Below are 21,690 nucleotides of genomic sequence, written 5' to 3'. Positions count from 1 at the left end.
AGAGTGATCTGGGCTCCCACATCAATCATTAGTCAGTGCTCTGTAAACCTACCTGTGCTCAGTTTCCCAACTGAGATTCCATCTTTCCAGATGACTCTTGCTTGTGTCAGATGGATACAAACAAACAGAAAACTAACCAGAAGGAAGAAACACTTACTTTCATCAATCTAAGGAACTTCCACTAGAATCCATTTCCCAATGGATCCACTACCTACCAGCATTTCCAGCCTGACAATTAAGGCTTCAATGGACACTGGGGAACACAGTTTTTATCTAAACCTAGCATGAGTGAGTGGGCAGGGCAGACAAGTGATAGATCAAACTTGTTTGTCTGTATTGGGGTTGGGGCAGGTAAAGTAGAATTCTGTCATTTTTGTTTTAATTCAGTGTTCTGTTTTTCTTTTGTGTCATTAAAAAATTGCAAACTACCTGTGTGCTATGTAATGTACATAAACATCAGTGTGATTGGGTGGTTCATTCACTCATTCATTTGCCAGTGTCCATCCGTGACAGTGCTCTATGATCTGTGGCTGGCTCTCTTTATGGTCCCTTTGGCTTTAACCTAGCCTTGGTTAATAGCCTCAGCACCATCATGTTGGTACCGTGAGCTTTTAATGACACACTTGAAAGTTCTGTTTCAGGGGGAGATGTTTTTGCTAAATTGTTTCTGTCTTCAGTGCCTTTATGCTTCATCTGAGACTCACAACCGTGTGTGTGTGTGTGTGTGTGTGTGTGTGTGTGTGTGTGTGTGTGTGTACATGCATGGAGAGGTCAGAGAGCAACTTCAGTGTTGTCCATCAGGAGCTGTCCCTGTGTCTGGAGCTTTCTCTTTAGGCTTGGCTGGCTGGCAGGCCCCAGGGATCCCCCTGTCTCTGAACATGCAACTATGACTGGTGGCTCTTTACTTGGGTGCTGGAGATAAGAACCTAGGTGCTTAGGTTGGCAAAGCCATCTCCCCAGTCCCACAAGTATATTCTTAATGCAAAACTTGGAGTGGCTTAGCACTAATACCTAAGGGGTGTGTGTGTGTGTGTGTGTGTGTGTGTGTGTGTGTGTGTGTATGTGTGTGTGTGTGTGTGGTGTGTGGTTGAGTGTGGTATGTGTGGGTGGGTGGGGTGTGTGTGTGTGTGTGTGGTGTGTGGTTGTGGGTGGTATGTGTGGGTGGGTGGTGTGTGGGTGTGTGTGTGTGTGGGTGGGTGGTGTGTGTGTGTGTGGGTGGTGTGTGTTTGTGTGCATGTGTATGTATGTGTGGTGTGTTTATATGTGTGGTGTGTATGGTGTGTGTATGTATGTGTATAGGGTGTGTGTGTGTGTGTGTGTGTGTGTGTGTGTGTGTGTGTGTGGTCTAATTGTGTGGTATGTGTGGGTGTGGGTATGTTTTTTTAACTTCAGTATGATTTTACAGGAGCAGTGAAAGCTGGCAAAATCTGTCACGTTACTGCTGAGGTGGCATTTCTGCTGGTCTTTAATTTTAATATTTTGATTAACTTTTTCTTCAAAAGAAAAGTCACTCAGCCCACATAGGTTGTTTAAAATCCCTAGTATCACATTAAAATAACAGTGAAGTTAGTCAGTTTCCTTTAACCCAGCGTGTTCTACACTCAACAGCCCTGGACTCAGCTGCAAACCCCTAATTGGGCGTATCCAGTTTGTGTTCAGATTTCCTAAAATGTATTTAAAAACTTAGACTCATCTATACATAAAGGCACAAAGTTAATTAAACATTTCCCACTGATGGTCAGATATCAACTTATGAAATTATATCTAAATTTGTTGCAGTTTAATAAAATTTAAAATTAAATTCTTAAGTCGCACTGGCCCCATTTTAAGCTTTGATGGTTGTGCTGCTGCCAGTGGCTGCCCTGTTGCATGACACAGCTGAAGATCATGCTCACAGTACGCACACAGGCAGCGTGCACACAGTGTGCACATGGACAGTGTGCTTGCATGCTGCCTTTGTAATGTCCAAGATGCTGTCGCTGTAGACTCAGTCTGTGTCATCGAGGCCTGTCAGAGCTGTTGTGTTTATAAAAAGAGACGGGGGGGGGGGGGGGGGGGGATATGTTTCAGTGGGTGTGTAGTTAGGTATGGGGAGAAGGTGGTGCCTCTAGGGGACGATGTTGAGGCATTCCTTCCCCATGAGGAACCATTCACACAAAGGTATAGTATAGAATAGAGTTTATTCAGGGCATGGGGAGGGGAGTTTAGAGGGTGGTAGAGACAGAGAAAGGCACAGAGTGAGGGGGGGGAGAGAGAGAGAGAGGGAGGGAGGGAGAGGGAGAGGGAGAGAGAGGAATTAAGGAGTAGAAGCCAGCCATAAGCTCTTGAGGGGAGGGGGGAGGGAAGGGGGAAGGAGTGAGGGGACAGAGCAGGAACAAGAAGGCAAGAGAGAGTAGCAAGAGATCAAGGAGGGAGCAAGCAGCCCCTTTTATAGTGAGTCAGGCTTACCTGGCTGTTGCCAGGTAACTGTGGGGCGGAGCTTCAGAGCTTAGACAATATGCTAACAGAAACCATGGTATTAGATCCATTCATTTGCTGCTGTCTTAGATACTTTTCTATTGGTGTGAAGAAATGCCATGACCAAAGGAACTTAGAAAGAAGTAGTTTATTGAGGCTTGCAGTTCCAGAGGATGTGTCTATAACCATGGTGGGAAACATGGCAGCAGGCAGGCAGCCATGGTGCTGAAGCTGAGAGCTTACATCTCATCCACAGACATGAAACAGAGAGAGAAAGCTAGGGAATTAACCGGAATGGCGTGGGCTTTTGAAACCTCAAAAGTGTGCCCCCATTAGCACACCTTCACCAACAATGCCACTCCCCCTGAGCCATCCCTAACAGTTCCCCCAGCTGGAGACCAAGTATTCAAATATGTAAATGTACGCATGTGCCTGTTCTCTTTTAAACCTCCACACTACCAAGAAAATATATTTTATAATCTATGTTTCAGCTTCAAGGCCAGGGATGTCTTACTCATAGTGGGGTTGGATAAATGTTTGCTCAGATAAATTCTGTTCCCCCTGTCCCCCGCCCCGTTCATCTCGAACTTCACTATCCTGGGTATTACATCTGGCCCGTCCTCTTTCCTTCATTATGTTGCAGAGCTGGGTTCCTTGCCTCCAGCACACACATGGCTTAAGCACTTTTATATTAACACTGCTTTCCCTATTAGCTGCATGTTCTGTGAGCAAAAGAAGTACTTTGTTCCCTAGAAGAACCCCTGATGTATGCCTAACACACAGTACTGGCGAGTGTGCCACGTGTAATGTGTATCAGCCTAAGACAAGTAGGGGCTATGTAATACATAGTAATATAGGTAATGGCACAGAGCAAGCTTTGATTAAGTAATAATAATCATACGTGGTTACAGTGCAGGGCATGCTCAGAATATGTAATAGATACTGTATAGCCAACAGCCCTGAGTAGAAGAATATCAGATCATTACCTATATTAAAGATGGACATTTGTTCAGGTCAAGGGGACAGAAATATTTTAGGGATTCTCTATAATAAAAGTATGCAGGAAACACTTAAACACTTAAGTTTCTTCTTGGCCTCTTGTGTTGCTTTCTCTGTTTGTTTTCCTAAAGCATCTATTGTCCCTTCTTTGTGTATGTCATGTAAGGCACGCTGAAGATCCAGATGGAATTGTGACATGGTATAAGGAGCTGAGGTGCAGAGCAAAGGCAGCTGGGTGTAGAAGAGGCCTCTCCTGGTGTTTCAGGACAGCCAAACAAACCCACCCCTTCAATTATGAAGGGGTAATGAGCCTGTTCCACAGCATGTGGAAACATAATTAGAAATGCACTGTGGGCTAGCAGACCAGGTGTCGGGTCATTATCTAAATCATAAAGTTGGAAGGCATGCCCACTAAACATTCCTCGTTTGGAAGAGGGTAGAATGAGTGCAAGAGTCTTAGGAAGTAAGAGCTTTGCCAGTTTGTATGGCACATTAGGAACCCTCCAGCATGTAACTTTCCCTGATGCCTAATGTGCACACAGAAATGTGCGCTGAGGGCACAGCTCACCGGGACACATCCACATCGGTCAAGGAGTGCATCTCCACCTTGGCCAGCTGCTCTCTTGCTACTTCCTCTTCCTCTCCTGACCCCTGACCCTTGTCCTGATACACACAAGTTTCTTCTTGTTTTGTACTTTACAGAATGGAGAAAGTGTGTGTGTGTGTGTGTGTGTGTGTGTGTGTGTTTAGGGGATCAAAGCAGTTTCTCATGATGCTTTTTACTGAGCAATCTTCTCAGCCTCTACTTAGGAAAACGTCTATGGAAAAAAAAACATGTTTGTGTGAGTGTTGTTTGTTTGTCTGTACTTGTTTGTTTACTCAAATCAAACATGTGGAGATAGATCCAAGGGTAAGATGTCTGCTGTGTAAGCGTGACAGCCTGAATCGAGATTCCTAGCACCCATGTAAACAGCAGATGTGACCGCGCATGTCTGTGACCCCAGCATTGGCAGCGGTCTGGTGGGGAGGGGAAATAGATGGGGAGAGGCAGCAGAGACGTAGGCCAGTCCCGAGAGCTCACTGGCCAGCCAGTGTAGCCAGCTGTTGAGCTCTGTGTTCACTGAGAGATGAGAACCTGTCTCAAAGGTAAAATGGAAAACAACAACGGGGGGGCACTTAACGTCCACTTTTGCCCCTGCCCCACTCCCGGTAATATGAGTAATATAAACAAACATAAATAAATACGTTTTACTCTAGTTAGATCCTATTGGCAGCGCATTGCCCTGTTGGGATGCACAGGGATCTCAGTACAACCAGCCAGCTACCCCACCCCCAAGCACAGTTTGGTCAAACTGGATTTTCATGGCTATTGAAGTAGATCTATATGAGATTACCTATAGAAGCTTAGGAGTGAACTGGCCCAGGAGCGAGGTCAGGCCACCACACAGTTTCTCAGATGGCGTTTAACAACTTTTAATCCCATCAGGAAGGTCACTATTTTCTTACATGGACTGTATTACTTTTCTGTCTACTGAATGCTTGTTTTTGTCTCTCGCTCTTCTCCCCATCTTTGGCTCACTTTTCTGCATATTTGTTCATAGTTTTTTTTTTTTTTTTTTTAAATAACTTCAAGGAACTCTTTCTATATAGAACCCTCTCCCAATGATCATTTTTGTCAGACCTTCAAAAAAAAAAATTACCATGATTTTTGCCCTTATTGTTTTCAAACAAGTTTTAATTTTACAAGGCAGAGTTCACTAGATTTTTTTTCTCCTTAGGGGCTTCTGCTCTGTGTGTGTGTGTTTGGCAAGAAAATACACAATAAGCTTGAGACAGGCAGATATGCCTGGGGTGGGCAGAGACCTTACTGTGGAAAGTGCAGTTATATGGCAGTTGAAATTCAAACGAAAAGTAGTATGGACAGTTATAAGTCAGCAAACATTCATACATAATCTACCTTACATTTTTTTTAACTCTCAACTGTAATGGGAAGAAATTTTACTTCTGAGCCTGTTTCCCCCGTATGCTTTGTAATTTGAGGTTCTAACATCTCAAATGGCTTTTTGTGTTTTTTCCATTTTAGATTGCAAATTATAACCTGCTTCCTGCACCGTTGCTGACGCCCAGTGATCCATGTCAGAAGTACTTCCAGGTCAGATATGACTTTCTATACGTCAGCACGGAAATAGTTGCATGCCAAAGCTTGACAATGCATATGAAAGATGATGATTTTAGTTAAACGCATGTGTTACTAAAATAGCATTTTAAAATTCCCATTGTTCTTTATACTATAATAGAAATAGTATTAAAAAAATGAAAGGTCACTAGAATTAATTACATGTATACTGTTTTTTATCATCAATGTCTCGCCAAAAGATTATGGTTGATTATGGCAGGAAATTAAAGCTCAGTTTTCACAGCCTGGCATTGTATGTTGATGGTTGTTCTGTGGGCAGAGAAGGTATTTCTGTTGAGTCTTTGTAAACAGCCTTTCTGGTCATAGGGTTTATCAGACTTGAGCTCCCCAGTTCAGGATTCTTCATGGCCCTAAATCTGATTACTTCCAGGCCTTTCTTTTATAGCTTGTCCCTTTCTTTTTATGTCAGGGCAGATGTCACTCTGCACACAGCATGGTACAGACTTTTATTCTTGATTCTGTGACCCATGAAGCAGTGGAACTTCTCAAGGTTGCAGGTGTCTTAGGGTGACACAGGTCCCTGTACACAATCTCTCACCATGTGCCCGAAAATAAGTCTAACAAACCCACTAGTTCACTTAATAAATAATCAATACGTAAACTGTACATGTTAAGTACTAGGAACATTTCCTGTTAGTAATCCTTTAAAGAGATACATGTACAGATTTTTAAAAGCATTTTGGTATAAAACTATATTAATATATTTTTGTCGGTACTTGGTTCTATTAAAGGTTTGACAGTATGCATTGAAATCTTACTAGTTACCATAAGCATAAAGTACATGTAGAACAGAACGTAACATGGGAATATTCAAAGTTTTCTTGGTGTGTACAAATTAAACAAAATGATTTTTGAATACCAAAAATTGCCATAAGGCTATATTCGTAGCTCTTGAATTATTAATGATTTAAGGTCAAGGTGTACCAAACTCTGAGAGACTGCTATATACTTTTTTTTTCCTAAGAAGAACTGAGGATTTCACTTTTTGGCCTTTGTTTTCTTTCTTTCTTTCTTTCTTTCTTTCTTTCTTTCTTTCTTTCTTTTTTTTTTGTTTTGAGCGTCATATGGCCTGTGATTTGTTTCTGGGGTGTTCGGGGCTTTCTGGGGCTAGTATCCAATTATCAGTAACTGCATATTATGTCTATTCTTCTGTGACTGGGTTACCTTACTCAGAATGATATTTTCTAGATGCATCCATTTTCCTAGGAATTTCATAAAGTCATTGTTTCTAATAGCTGAGTAGTACTCCACTGTGTAAATATACCAAAATTTCTGGATCCATTCATCTACTGAAGGGTATCCGGGTTGTTTCCAGCTTCTGATTATTATAACTAAGGCTGCTATGAACATGGCAGAGCACGTGTCCTGATTGTATGTTGGAGCATCTCTGGGGTATATACCCAGAAGTGGAATAACTGTGTATTCAGGTACGACTATGTCCAGTTTTCTGAGGAACCGCCTGATTGATTTCCAGAGTGATTCTACCAGCTTACAACCCCACCAACAGTGGAGAAGTGTTCCTCTTTCTCCTCATTCACGCCAGCATCTACTGTCATCTGAGTTTTTGATATTAGCCATTCTGACTGGTGTGAGATGGAATCTCAGGGTTGTTTTGATTTGCATTTCCCTGATGACTAGGGATGTCAAGCACTTCCTTAGATGCTTCTCAGCCATTCGATATTCCTCAATTGACAATTCTTTGTTTAGCTCTGTACCCCATTTTTTAAATAGGATTGTTTGATAGACCACTATCAGATGTGGGATTGGTAAAGATCTTTTCCCAATCTGTTGGCTGCCGTTTTGTTTTCTTGACAGTGTCCTTAGCCTTACAGTAACTTTGTAATCTCATTAAGTTCCATTTGTCAATATTTGACCTTAGAGCACAAGCCATTGGTGTTCTGTTCAGGAAATTTTCCCCTGTGCCTATGAGTTCTAGGGTTTTCCCTACTTTCTCTTCTAATAGTTTCAGTGTACCTGGTTATAAGTGGAGATTTTTGATCCACTTGCACTTGAGCTTTGTACAGGGAGATAAGAAAGGATCTATTTTCATTCTTCTGCATGCTGAGTGCCAGTTGGACCAACACCATTTGTTGAAGAGGCTGTCCTTTTTCCATTGAATGTTTACAGCTCCTTTGTCAAAAATCAAGTGACCATATATGTGAGGGCTCATTTCTGGATCTTCTATTCTATTCCATTGATCCATGTGCCTATCTCTGCACCAGTACCATGTGGTTTTTAACAAAATTGCCTTGTAATATAGCTTGAGGTCAGGGATGGTGATTCCCGCAGATGTTTCCTTGTTGAGAATAGATTTGGATATTATAGGATTTTTGTGACTGGATATAAAATTAACTCAAAGAAATAAGTAGCCTTCCTCTATGCAAAAGACAAACACACTGAGAAGGAAATTAGGGGAAAGATACTTTTAACAATAGTCACAAATGATATGAAATACCTTGTTGTGACTCTAACTAAGCAAGTGAAGGACCTGTATGACAAGAACTTCAAATCTCTAAAGAAGGAAATTGAATAAGATCTCAGAAGATGGAAAGATCTCCCATGCACATGGATTGAAAGGATCAACATAGTAAAAATGTCCATCTTACCAAAAGCAATCTACAGATTCAATGCAATCCCGATCAAAATTCCAATTCAATTCTTCATAGAGTTGGAAAGAGCAATTTGCCAAATCATCTGGAATAACAAAAATCCTAGAATAGCAAAATCTATTCTCAACAACAAGAAACCTTCTGCGGGTATCACCAAAATGGTGTTAGCTCAACTGGCAGTCAGCATGCAGAAGAATAAAAATAGATCCTTTCTTATCTCCCTGTACAAGGCTCAAGTGCAAGTGGATCAAAAATCTCCACATATAACCAGGTACACTGAAACTATTAGAAGAGAAAGTAGGGAAAACCTTAGAACTCATAGGCACAGGGGAAAATTTCCTGAACAGACCACCAATGGTGTGTGCTCTAAGATCAAGAATTGATAAATAGGACTTAATGTGATTGCAAAGTTTCTGTAAGGCTAAGGACACTGTCAAGAAAACAAAACGACAGCCAACAGAGTGGGAAAAGATCTTTACCAATCCCACATCTGATAGTGGTCTAATATTCAATATATACAAAGAACTCAAGAATTTAGACTCCAGAGAATCAAACAATCCTATTAAAAAATGGGGTATAGAGCTAAACAAAGAATTGTCAATTGAGGAATATCGAATGGCTGAGAAGCATCTAAGGAAGTGCTTGACATCCCTAGTCATCAGGGAAATGCAAATCAAAACAACCCTGAGATTCCATCTCACACCAGTCAGAATAGCTAAGATCCAAAACTCAGATGACAATAGATGCTGGCGAGGATGTGGAGAAAGAGGAACACTCCTTCACTGTTGGTGGAGTTATAAACTGGTACAATCACTCTGGAAATCAGTCTGGCGGTTCCTCAGAAAACTGGACATAGTCCTACCTGAATACCCAGTTATTCCACTTCTGGGTATATACCCCAGAGATGCTCCAACATACAATCAGGACACGTGCTCTGCCATGTTCATAGCAGCCTTAGTTATAATAATCAGAAGCTGGAAACAACCCGGATACCCTTCAGTAGATAAATGGATCCAGAAATTTTGGTATATTTACACAGTGGAGTACTACTCAGCTATTAGAAACAATGACTTTATGAAATGCCTAGGAAAATGGATGCATCTGAAGAATATCATCCTGAGTGAGGTAACCCAGTCACAGAAAAACAGACATAATATACAGTCACTGATAATTGGATACTAGCCTCAGAAAGCTCGGAATTCCCAAGAAACAACTCACAGACCATAAAAAGCTCAAAACAAAACAAAACAAAAAAAGGCCAAAAAGTGGAAGCCTCAGTTCTTCTGAGAAAATAATAAGTGTATAGCACCCTCTCAGAGTGGGGTTCACCTAGACCATAAATCATTAATAACCCAAGAGCTAAGAAGATAGCCTTGTGACAATTTTTTATTGTTAAAAATCATTATGTTTAATCTTTACACACCAAAGAAAACTTTTACTATTTCCATGTTTTGTTTTGTTTTATATATACTTTATGATCTTTGTAAATAGTAAAGATTTCAATGCATCCTATCAAACCTGTAAAAAAATCAAGTACTGACAAAAATATATTTATATAAATTAACGCTAAAATGCTTTTAATAATATGTACATGTATCTCCGGTTTCATTTTTTTAAAAAGTAAAATTGTAGGGGAAAAAAAAAAGAAAACTAATACCATTAGGTGTTGATATAGCAGGTACCAAAATTTACAAAAAAATCAAGCATCTTATTTCCATGGTGTATCTTGTTCTAAGCTTCATACACTACCACACCCAAAAATTCACATGGCAACTGGTGAGGGTTGACCAGTCTGGGATCCATCTGTAATGAGGTCTGCCTTCAACCACCCATCTTCTAACTCCAGGGAGCTGTGATCACAAGCAAGCTTTTCAAAACAGACCTTGTAGATTTTTATGCCATCATCTGTCTAAAAAATTTCTGTTTGTCCTTGCAGGCTGAGCTCGGAAATGTCCTCTGAGCAGGTCTCAGCGTACAACAAAATAAAAGGGTTTTCCTGCTTCATAGATTTCCCTGTCTGCTTTTTCTTAATGTTATTTCTGTTTACAATTGGCTTAAGAGCCAGCGGATTGGTTGCTCAAGAAAGCGTGTGGTGTTCCTTTCCAGCATGGCCTCTTTCTCTGTCTACACCACCCATCGGTGCTCCTATGTATGCTCCTGTATTGACAGTGTTCATCAGACATGACTGTGGGAGTCTAGAGTATCGTTAATAAAACATTCATCTCTAAAAGACACAGAGGCTTTTCCAAAGCCTGGATGTAGTCTTGAACTGAAGAAAAAGAAACGGATCACATCTGTATGATTTTTCTAATTCTCACCGAGATGCACCTATTCCTCATTGCATTTCCCAAGTAGCCACTTAGCACATCTTCGTGGTGTGATTTTTTTTTTCTTCATAGTCACCGGTGGCCTCCTGCCCATCCCTCAATCTAATTCAGCTGTCCTTTCTCTAAACTTGTATGTTCATCTCAAATATCATGTTTTGATAAGACCCTTTACCCACTTTAAACACCACAAGTCTGTGCAATAATTCCCTCCCCAACTGTCCAAATCATGTTGAACTTTAAAAAGAATGTCATATTCATTGCCATAACTGACAAATAGAAGTACATCAACTGTGCTGAACATCTTGTATAGAATGTATTACTTGTTGATGACTAACCTGTGCTAATTAAGGCCTCTGTTTCTTCATCTCTTTCCCCATATCTCCAATCTCTTAAATTCCCTTGCATTGTTGAACAGAGCTAGCCCTTGGGCAGTTTGGGTGCAAAGGGCACAGGAAACTCTCAGGTAGGTAAGGTGTAGGAGCTGGATCAACTTTCTTATGGACCCAGGTAGTCAGTCTGTGATTTTCCCAGCTCAGAACTAACTAACCCTGCCTGCTCTCTGAGCCCGTGGCCTAACGTGCCTTCTCCTAACTTTGGCTTCTGTTCCCAGACGCCCTCTCCCCACCCACCCCTCCGGCACACTGAGGTTTGGTTCTGTAATAATACCAGGAAACCACTTGATTACGCCTCTCCTCCCTAAAAGGAAGAAGAGGTAGGAAACCTGATTTCATTTCATTTCCTTTATGCTGTGAGGTATAGTTCGAAAGGAAATGTTCCTCGGGGTAGAAAGTTTCACTCTTAATTCATTAGTGAGGATAAAATCTTGTGGCAGAAAAGAAAAGAAAATGAAGTCCATTGTTGGGGCCCACTTTGTACTCTGTGGTGTATGTGTTAGCCCCCAGCCCATGTCACAGGGGAGAGAAAGAGCAGTCTGTCACAGAAGAAAGCTTGTTATCTTAGATGGAGACTAGAGGTCTCCACAAAGAAAGAATTATAGGCAGCCACTTCTCACTGTGGTACCCACCCCGGTTAGACCCCTGAGTTAGAAGAGGACCTATATGGCTCTTCCTGCGCTGGGGCTCTTGTCACTGGGTGGAGGAGGCCGCTTTACGGGATTAAAAATGCTCTGATCTCCTTAGTCTTGGTAGGCTTTATACAAAAGATACATTTGCTTTTAGCTGAAGCTGTTGTAGTTGCCAAAGAAAGTTCAAGACTTAAGCAAGATAATGAGAGAGACCAGCGTGCCGGCCTGAGAAACCCAGGGTTACCAGACTTAGGCTCAGTCTGTGGCAGGGATCCGAGCGTCGTCTTCTGTCCGTCCTGCGTCTCTGCCTTCTTATTTGTGAGACTGATGGTTTTGTACACTGTGACAGCATGTCTGAGGCAGAGTAGTGGGGGAAAGGTTAAATGGATGAGAGGGAATGGTCCCGGGGAGGCTCTCTTCTCCCCAGAAAGAGTGAGACTATTAACAGAAAAGGGAGGAAGACGTGTGTGTGAAAGGCAACAGTTATTTCTCAGAGATGCAGGAGGATCTGACACCTGTTTTTGTCATCCTCTTAAATCTGAACTCGCTCATATCTCTGAAATAGAAATTGATCCCGTTGAATTAATGTTGGGCCTTTGTGTTACTCACTTTTCTCTGGTTGTGATAAAATACCTAAAACAAGGCAGGGAATGAAGGGTTTCTTCTGGCTCAGTCTGAGGGCAGCGGGTATTTGAAGCTTCCAGTCCCTCGCTACCAGGAAATGGAGAGACATGGAAACTGATGCTCACTTCAGTTCCTCTCTCTGCAGTCCAAGGCCCCAGGCCCTGGAACGGTGCTTGAATGTAACCACCATATTTAGTGTAGGTCTCCCTATCTACACAACCTTGAAAGCCTTACAGATCTGAACAGAGCTCTGTCTCCTAGCTGAGTTTAGACTCTGTTAAAGTGACAATAATGTTAATTGTCAGTCACAGTCTTAACACCTAACTTAACAGTGTGATTAGAGTGTCCTGGTGAGTACACTAGCTCATCACACATCCCAACAAAACGCCTCACAGAGCGGAAGGCCAGCCCTCGTGGCCTCTGGCATTTAGTGTTCACCCCTCACCAGCTATGTTTATCCCGTTTACTGTTGCTTTCTAGAGCTGGAAGAGTCTGCTCAATAGTAGATGCTTGATAAATACTTAATGAGTGAGAAAATAATTCACCAGCGTGCCAGCCTTCATAAGAAAGACATTCTGGTAATATAAAGGGGGGCAGGAAGAGCAGGGAGTGATGGTAAACTCTTGTCCCATCATTTGGGTAGAGGTGGATGGCTCACAGTTCAAGGTTCTCCCTGACTTCAGAACAGCTGTGTGGCCATTCTGGGTTCTGTAAGACCCTTCCTGGACATATAAGAAATACATACTAACGTGGAGTTGGTTAAAGTCACAAGCTGTTGATGGTAGTCTGAGCATGGCTTCAAGCATTGAAAACAACAAGCTAAAGAGTCCTACACATTACAAGGGAAATCGAAAGAAGCTATTATTCGAGTTCAAGAGAGGACATGCCAGCCCTTCATTTCCATAGACAGAGTATTCATTTTTTTTCCAAACTTACTAAAGTGGACGAGAAATGTTTTCATAAAGACAACAAGAAGTAGAGGCCGGGGAGCCCCGGAGTCTGTCTGAAGCGGGGAGAGGTCTTACAAAGAGGTAGTGTCTACCATGACCCACGGAAGAGTGGAGTTTGCTGACGGGGAAGGATGCCAAGAACATGTTCAGTCAAGAACGATGTGTCAGGTGTGGACAGTCCATTCTTTCAGACCTTTTGCCTTTTGACTCCAGTGCTCCTGAGCCTTGGCTCTGCCTAAAAACCATCCACAGAACACTGCACCCTCGCAGTCCTGGTTCTGGCCAAAAGGCGTCCACATCACTGGCGTTATTTTAACACTTCTTTGTCCCTTTGTTCCTTGTACTTCTAATCCTGTGACCTTGTCTTCACCCAGTTCTTTACCCTCTGTGACTTTGTCCCACCCTGGATCCCAGAGGTCATTTCCCTGTGTGTGTATCTCCTTCTCCCCTCCCTCCTTATTCATGCACCCTTGCTAGGGAAGACCCACTGTACCCATCTCTTCTCTTACCACCTGGACTGGACTTCTTAGTGAATTCTGTACTGTCTTGCCAGTCCTTCCTCTCCACTGACTTCTGCTCTTACAGCCACTAAACAGTGAAACACAACCAAGAGTCCCATTGCTTCCGGGACCCCATCCATCTTCACATTGGTATCTTTTCCCGCTCAGTTCTTTGTGACATGTCTCACAAGTCACTTTCTGCCCACTTGTGTCATTCATCTGGAGCTGATAAGGTGGGAGTCAGCGTATAGCTTGGGTCACTGGATTCAACTTGGTCTTGCCCCTCAGTCCAGGGGCTGATTAACACTTCCCTCCTCAGGCCTGGTCAAGAGGGATAACGCGGTGAGAACTAGAAGGCAGCCAGATTTTAAGTGACATTTCTCAGTCTTTCTGTCCTCTCTTGGCTGTCTGACTGCCTTGTTGTAGCACCCTTTGGAATTTTCTGGATGCCTACCTATAATGAAGCCCTTGTAGACCCGGCTTCTTAGTCCCTTCCTTACCTGCTCACACCCCACACATCTGCAGTAAGAATTTCTACCACTTGCACTTTTAAGACCCAGAATTGAGGGAGTGCAGGTGAACTGTCAGGTGCTATGCTGGGCTCCCTGCTGGTGGTCATCAGAATTCTCTATCAACCAGGAATGTCGATCCCAGTTTTCAGAGAAGTAATTCATCCTAGACTCAGTGTGCAAGAAGCCTGGGCGGATTGTTACTGTCCACCCCACTAACCTTGGGATCTGTACCCTTAGCTTCATCACCTCTCACCTTGGGAACCTCTTTCCCATAATTTCACGCTTTCCAGAATATTGGTAACCTTAAGCTATTTTATGATCTGTCCTAGCTGATGCACTAACTCCCAAGAGCAATCCCCCAACTTCTAGGGACTAGCCTGTATGCTTAGTTCTAAGGCCAACCCTTCTGTTTTGCCTGTGAGTGGGTTGGGGTAGGCAATCAGTTGAGGAGTTGGGAGAGAAGGCATATTCTCAGACATGCCTTCCAACTTCTGAATACTGACATTTCAGCAAGGAGACCTGAAGCTGTCCGTCTTCTATCTATAAACATTTTTGGTTGTGAGTGAAAGTAGACTAGAATGTTTTCCTAATAGCATTATTAGTATGCAATATCTAACATAAAACAGCCTCGTGGAAACTTCTGCCATGCCTCTGGGAAACTACCTAACTTTCACTTTCTTGTATGTTCCTGTAAATACGCAAGGTATAAAAGTCACTCTCTTTGCCATAGATACATCTTGAGGAAAACTTTATGTAGGTCCATAACCTGTTATTAAAAAAAAAAAAAAAAAAGTAAAAACTTATCAACAGAATATTGTTTAAAACAGAAAAAAGCACTATAATTTTTATTACTTTAAAACAAGACACCAGAGCTCAGGATCGGAATGCCACCCAAGTAAGCAGTGATTTTATAAGTAATAGCCTTAAAGGGAAGGATCCAAAGGGCATTGCAGCCCTTAACTGTCTCACTGGCCACATGAGTATCTGTTACTAGGGGATGCCAGCAGTGACTGGGTCCTTCTAGAGGCTGTGATGGCTCTTTCTAAAATGGCCAACCCTGTGCACTTTGAAGATACAGAGGTACCTCTCAGCTCCCCACCATGAGGATATTCTTGCCCATTCCTCTTTGAGGATCCTTGTTTGCCCAGGACAGGGGGAGGGAGTGGCCAGAATACAATTTCAAGAATGGAAGAAGCTGTGCTCGGTCCCTCTGCTACTGCTGTGGAGATCACACAGGTCTGGATGGCCGCGAACCAGATAAGAAGGAAGCCATTGCTCGCAGACAACAGCCTGAGAACCCTTTTTTCTAACTCGAAAGAGACATATGAGATAAATCTCAGTGGTACAAAGAGAGTTTGGGATCAGTGCACCTGTCAGTCCATTTCCTCGGCATTTGTTGGAAGGGCACACAGTGACTGCAAACAGCCAAGCCCGTGTTTATTTGAATTCAGAAGAATATATTCAGACTCCTTGGGGGCTTTAACGTGTTGCCTATAGCCCAGGGCTGCATCTCTAGTAATAGTTTTGTTTGTGCGAATGCATATGTGTACTTGTTTGTATTCTTGAGAAATGAAGCTATTCATTCAAAGTTTTGTTTTGTTTTTTTTTTAATTCTTCAAATAGTAGCACCATGCCCAAATCAAAGATGTTCACAAAGATGTTAGCACATTCTAATGGAGGCTTGGCTTTCTAGCTTTTAAGACTACAATCTCAAAATGTAACTAGGGGGAAATTATCTCGAACACATGAGACATCATTAAACAATTTTGGACTAATGAAGAATACTGAAGCTCATAAAAAATGTCGGAACAATTTTGTTGTTGTTGATGATGTTGCCAAAAGGAATTACAGGTTTAAAACTAAAGATATGAGGTTGCTGTTTGGAAAGAGAATAGGGTTCAGAACTGTGGAGATTAAAGACAGCTGACCAGATGAAAATGCCCAAACACAAATGTGAAAAAACATTCTTTATGCTGAGTAACATGTAGACTGCACAACTTCTTAACTTCTATGTAAATTAGCTTTTAAGTTTCCAAAATAAAGCCTTTCTTTGCTTCTGTTCAACACATGAATAAGTTATGGAATGAGATGGGTCATTTCTAGAAAAGTCACATTAGCATAGCATTTGTTCTCAGTCTTTTGTTAGAAGTGATCACTCACACTGTATACACTGTGCACTAAGGTGTTTGTTCATGACCTGTGCCTGACGACCAGTTTTCTTTTTGTCCCCCGCAGCTGACTCGGGTGTTAGCACCTTGGCAGTGTTTATGGCCAGCAGCGGAACCACAGACGTTACAAATCGGAACAGCCCGGCCACACCACCGAATACCCTTAATCTCCGTTCCTCCCACAATGAACTATTGAATGCAGAGATCAAACACTCAGATGCCAAGAACAGCACGCCCCCCAAATGCAGGAAAAAATATGCACTGACTAATATTCAGGCAGCCATGGGCCTCTCGGATCCAGCCGTACAGCCTCTGCTGGGAAACGGCTCTGCCAATATCAAGCTGGTTAAAAATGGGGAGAACCAGCTACGCAAAGCAGCAGAACAGGGGCAGCAGGACCCCAACAAGAACCTCAGCCCTGCAGCGGTCATCGACTTAACTTCTGAGAAGCTAGAGGTTAAAGATCTCCACCCACAGGAGTCCTCAGGCTGTGAGATTTTACCCTCCCAGCCCAGGAGAACTAAAAGCTTTCTCAATTACTATGCAGACCTGGAAACCTCTGCCAGAGAGCTAGGGCAGAACCTGGGCCCCTGCCAAGGGGTTGCAGAGGAGAAAGCCCAGCCAGGCCCAGGCCAGGCCCCAGTAGTCATTGGGAATGGTGACTTGCTGCCACAGAAACCAAACAAACCCCAGTCCAGCCCAGAGGATGGCCAGGTAGCCACAGTATCGTCCAGCCCAGAGACTAAGAAAGACCACCCTAAAACAGGAGCCAAAACCGACTGTGCGCTCCATCGGATCCAGAACCTGGCACCAAGTGACGAAGAATCCAGCTGGACGACGCTGTCCCAAGACAGTGCCTCCCCCAGCTCCCCAGATGAAACAGGTACCCCTGGGAACAGGACAACCCTACCTGGTACTTTTCCGTTGGCGTTTTTAGCTGACAGTGAAGTACATCTCCTCCGGCTGAAAATAGTTACCTCCAGCTAGAGGAACACATGAGTGAAATCAGGCAGGGTATGGAGACTATCATTAGGCTTCTCAAGCATACAGTGGGTTTGCTTCAGTTTGGGACTTCCGCAAGTTGTTCTGGTACACATTTTCATAAAAGAAATAGCCATTAGTTGTTAAGTATGGCAAATTGTCATCTGTGATATAGACATTTTGCTAGTGCTTGGGAGAATTGGTTTTGGGTGTTCTAACTAGAAGCATCAAGTTTTGTTAAATGCAATGATGAAAGAAAAAAAAAAAAGAATAGCTGCCAAGGGCAGGCTGTAATTTAACTAAAAGAACCAACTATTTTGAAATTCTTGGGACTTTCTTATGTTCAAGCCGATGAAAACTTTAAAAGTTCAGAACATTAAAAGTCAGGTTTTAAAGGCTTTTTTTTTTTTTTTTTTAGTTTTACCTTTACTGGGGAATATTTTATTAGCCTGCTCAAGCAATATTTGGAAGCGAAAAGTGATGCTCTCAAATGTATTTAGGTGCTCATGATTTTTAGTCGTTTCAGTGATTTTGCTGTCAGTACTTCTGTCTGTGTCTGTAGCTGTTTGTCAGGATGGGTGGCAGCATTGAAGAGAGTCCTGAAACTCAGCCTCTCTTCCACCACATTTTCTCAAAGTTAGCACTCAACCAGTCAGAACACTTTAAGCTCTAGAGCCCTTTGTGCTGAATGAATTCAGTGTAAATAACACCCACACATGTGGCCCAGCATCTGCCTTCCCAGCTCACAGAGTGAGGTAGACCAGATGGCACACCAGGGAGCAAAATGATATTTTCCAATAGGTTAGGTAGAGAAGGCACAAGAAGTGAATTTTAAAAAGAAGAGAGAATTAATTGACTTGTTCAATAGAGGAAGGAAAAAGGAGTGGTTTGACATGCCTGAAAACCTGTTTTAGATTTCATCAGCCTGCTGGGACTGGCTCTGGCAGCAGGGAGGCTGAGCAAGTGAGTCCATCCATTCATTGTCTGGCCCTGCACATAGTCAGAGTCGTAATCGTGTGTAGTGATGTCATTGTGCCCATAATGCTCTGTGACTTTATACCCATTTGGAGGATTTCTGTCCAGTACCTGATGGACATTGGCACCTGCTAGTGGTTGAATCTATTCAAACTGGTCCTTGAACATCCAACCAAACTCAAGACCTTTCTGTGGCTGTCAGAGCCTTTCTGCTTCTCCTGTAGGGGCATTGTGTCTGCTGCAGTTTGATATAAATGAACTAGAAAGTAGCAAGTGAAGAGTTGAAGACTGTCCCCTACTCTAGCTCCTTTTCCTTAGTGATGATCGCCTCTTAGGGAGGATATTCCCTCTAGACAACATGTTAGGCATGTGGCTACATTTACAATAATTTTAGAAAAATTTAGGGATACTATTTTTAGAACTCTTACCTCTTAGAAATATAAACAGTGTACGTAATGACATAACCTACATGATGCAGATGACCTTGTGTAGCTATTAATTCCGCAGCTGTGGATTCAACCAGCTGTGGATTAGAAATATCTCAGGTAAAATTACAGCTTTACTGCACATGCTTGGATTCGTCTGGTCATAGCTTCCTAAACTAGTAGAATAATAATTTACGAACACGTACGTCACATTGTTCCATGCAGCCTCCAGTCTTGGTGCCCTTGGGGGTCTTGAAACCAGTGTCCCTGCAGGCACCAAGAGATAACTGTGTAGAAGTAATACATGAGGTAAGGTGGGGTGGGCACTATGATGGCAATTTTAAAATTTCCATAGAAACACACAAACTACTAACTGTTAAAGCTGGGTCGTTGTGACAAAGGTTTGTTGTTCTGTTCTTAAAATTTTGTTTTTAAAAAAATTCCATGCAGGAAGTTAAAAATATTTTTGGATTAGAATGTCGATGCTTAGCTTTTTAGAGAATGTGTCTTATATGTGATCTGAAGTGGTAGCTTGTCACTTACGGTATTAGGTCACTTGCTTATCATACTTAAGACTCTGGGTTTGATCCTCAGCATAGCAAAAAGTAAGGAAAGAAGTGGGTAGTTTGGGATTCAGCCCATTTTTCTATTCTAGTGACTTTTTCCTCTGGTTTTGTTGTAGTTGTTTGTTTGGTGTTTTTGTTTGGGTTTTTGTTTTTGTTTTTGTTTTTGTTTTTGTTTTTTTTTTGCACATAAGTTTTTGCAATAATGTTATTTCCAACAGCCAAGTTAAAGAGTTTTAAATTGTAACTATAATTTTTTTTGATGTGGATTTGTGTTGGGGAACATGCATGCATGTGGGCACACCTGTGTGTTGTACACAAAAATGCCAGCTGTCTTCTACTGCTCTGAAATGCTTAAGAAAAAATTGTACATTCAATAGTTTATTTATTTATTGTTCATGTGTATACATGAGTGTGTGTGTTCACGTTGCATGCAACAGGGCATATCTGGAGACGAGAGGGCAGCTTGTAAGAGTCAGTTCTCTCCTGCCACTGGGTCCGGGTATTGAACTCGGATCCTCAAGCTCAGGAGTATGCACCTTTACTTGCTGAGCCATTTGCTGGCTTCTGCCACTTGCTTGCTTGCTTGCTTGCTTATTTACTTACTTACTTACTTACTTACTTAGAAACAGGGTCTCTTGCTGAACCTTGTCAGCACATTGGCTTGATTGGCTGTCCTGTGGGTTCCAGGAATCTGCCTACCCCTCACCCCAGTGTACTATCATACCCACCTATCTGTGACTCCTGAAATGCATCTTTTATTTCTTTGAAAGAGGACGTGGTGGGGCTTCTGTGCTCTGAAGCCTGCACATTCACCCCTTGTCCTCTTCCATTTTAGGCTCAACTCAGTACTTAGCCTGCAGTGTGGGTAGACTGGTGGTTTCTGACCTGGCGAGAAGGTGTGCTTGGTTTCAGTCTCACAGTTTCAGAGGCCCTCAGTACAGCAAGACTTGGGGAGGATTCTAACACTAGGTGTACTGACTTCACCACTGTCTAGGGGCTCTTGAGTTACTTACGGTAGACATTTTACATCAGAGGGATTCAGAAGAACGTGTAAGCTGTTGTTCAAGATTATGTCAAACACACAATGAAGAAAGTACTATAAGCCGAGGCTGGAGAGCTGACTCAGCAATTAGAACCCTGTTCTTCCAGAAGACCCTGGTTCAGTCCCCAGCACCTACATAAACATTCACGGCTGTCTGTAATACAGCTGGCAAGTGACCCCGTGCCCTTTTCTGGCTGGCCTCTGTGGACACTGCATGCATGTAGAGGTAGGTGTAAGCAAAACACCCATACACATTTTTAAAAGGTAAATAAATAACTTTTTTAAGAACTATAAATCAGGCTGGAGAGATTCAGTGGTTAAGAACACTGGCTGTTCTTCCAGAGGTCCTAAGTTCAATTCCCAGCAACAACATGGTGACTCACAACCTTCTGTAATGGGATCCGATGCCCTTTTCTTGTGTGTCTGAATACAGCAACAATGTACTTATATACATACATACATACATACATACATACATACATACATACATACATACATACATACATACATCTTTAAAAAAAGAACTATAAACCAAGCTTGTGGTTTTCTTCAAAACGGGCACTTTGGAATCCTGGACCCCACTTTCCTGGACTGGCTCTAATGTCTCAATCTAGTGCTATTAATAATGTGGGGCACCGTCTTCAAGCTACTTAGAGCCAGTTTGTAGGCTTCTCCTGAAATAGACACTTTTCTGTCTTTTCTGTGAGAGTTTCTAGATGTGAACCTGAAACAGTGAGACAAAGCAAGTGACTCTTCAGCATCATCAGAGGTTTGGACCTCACGTTCGATGAATCGATTCTGTCAGTGTTTAAGAAAAATCACAAGTGTAAATGAAGAATCACATGGTTCTCTTGTAAAGCCAGTTATATGTTTTATTTATGGCCTGTTTACTCACGATAATAATGGTCAATATCAATACTTCTTGTTGAAAGAAAACAAAAAGCGTTAGTGAATATTCTTAAGACATTAGCATTCAGTACACTAGATGTGTGTAAAACGTGTGCACTGACATATTGGTTTGGTTTGTGTTAGGTACACAGGCATCACAGTAGGGTGTGTCTGATGGCTAAGTCACCACTTTGGATCTTGAGCAGTGTTTTGGGGAGCCTAGGTAAAATAAAAGAGCCTCGTATGTACCTTAGGGCATTCTTTCCAAGTTTGAGTGCTGTTTATAAAATAAAACGCACTGCCCAGCCCTGAGACTGGACAGTCCGTGTTTTCCTTGCTTTCCAAATTGTCCCCTCTAGCTTTACCGTGACATTTTTGCTTGATCAATCATGTTGCTGCCTTCTCCTTCTTCGTCGTTTGTCCTTTGGGGAAACAAGAGGCTGTTT

General features: G+C 42.4%; 1 protein-coding gene across 2 annotated transcripts in view; it reads left to right on the top strand.

Moving 5' to 3' along the window:
* The window catches only part of APBB2 (amyloid beta precursor protein binding family B member 2), a 294,663-nt gene that overhangs the window by 139,912 nt on the left and 133,061 nt on the right, over positions 1-21,690 (top strand). For both annotated transcript variants that reach the window (XM_080916433.1, XM_080916432.1), the window contains exons 4-5: positions 5,540-5,608; positions 16,435-17,250. In XM_080916433.1, coding sequence (XP_080772559.1) covers positions 5,590-5,608; positions 16,435-17,250 — 835 coding nt within the window. In that variant the 5' untranslated portion in view covers positions 5,540-5,589. The remainder of the gene's footprint in view (positions 1-5,539; positions 5,609-16,434; positions 17,251-21,690) is intronic.

The sequence above is a fragment of the Micromys minutus genome (assembly GCF_963924665.1).
Source record: "Micromys minutus genome assembly, chromosome: 1".
In the NCBI taxonomy this organism is placed as follows: Eukaryota; Metazoa; Chordata; class Mammalia; order Rodentia; family Muridae; genus Micromys; species Micromys minutus.
This window is presented reverse-complemented; position numbering and strand designations above follow the sequence as displayed.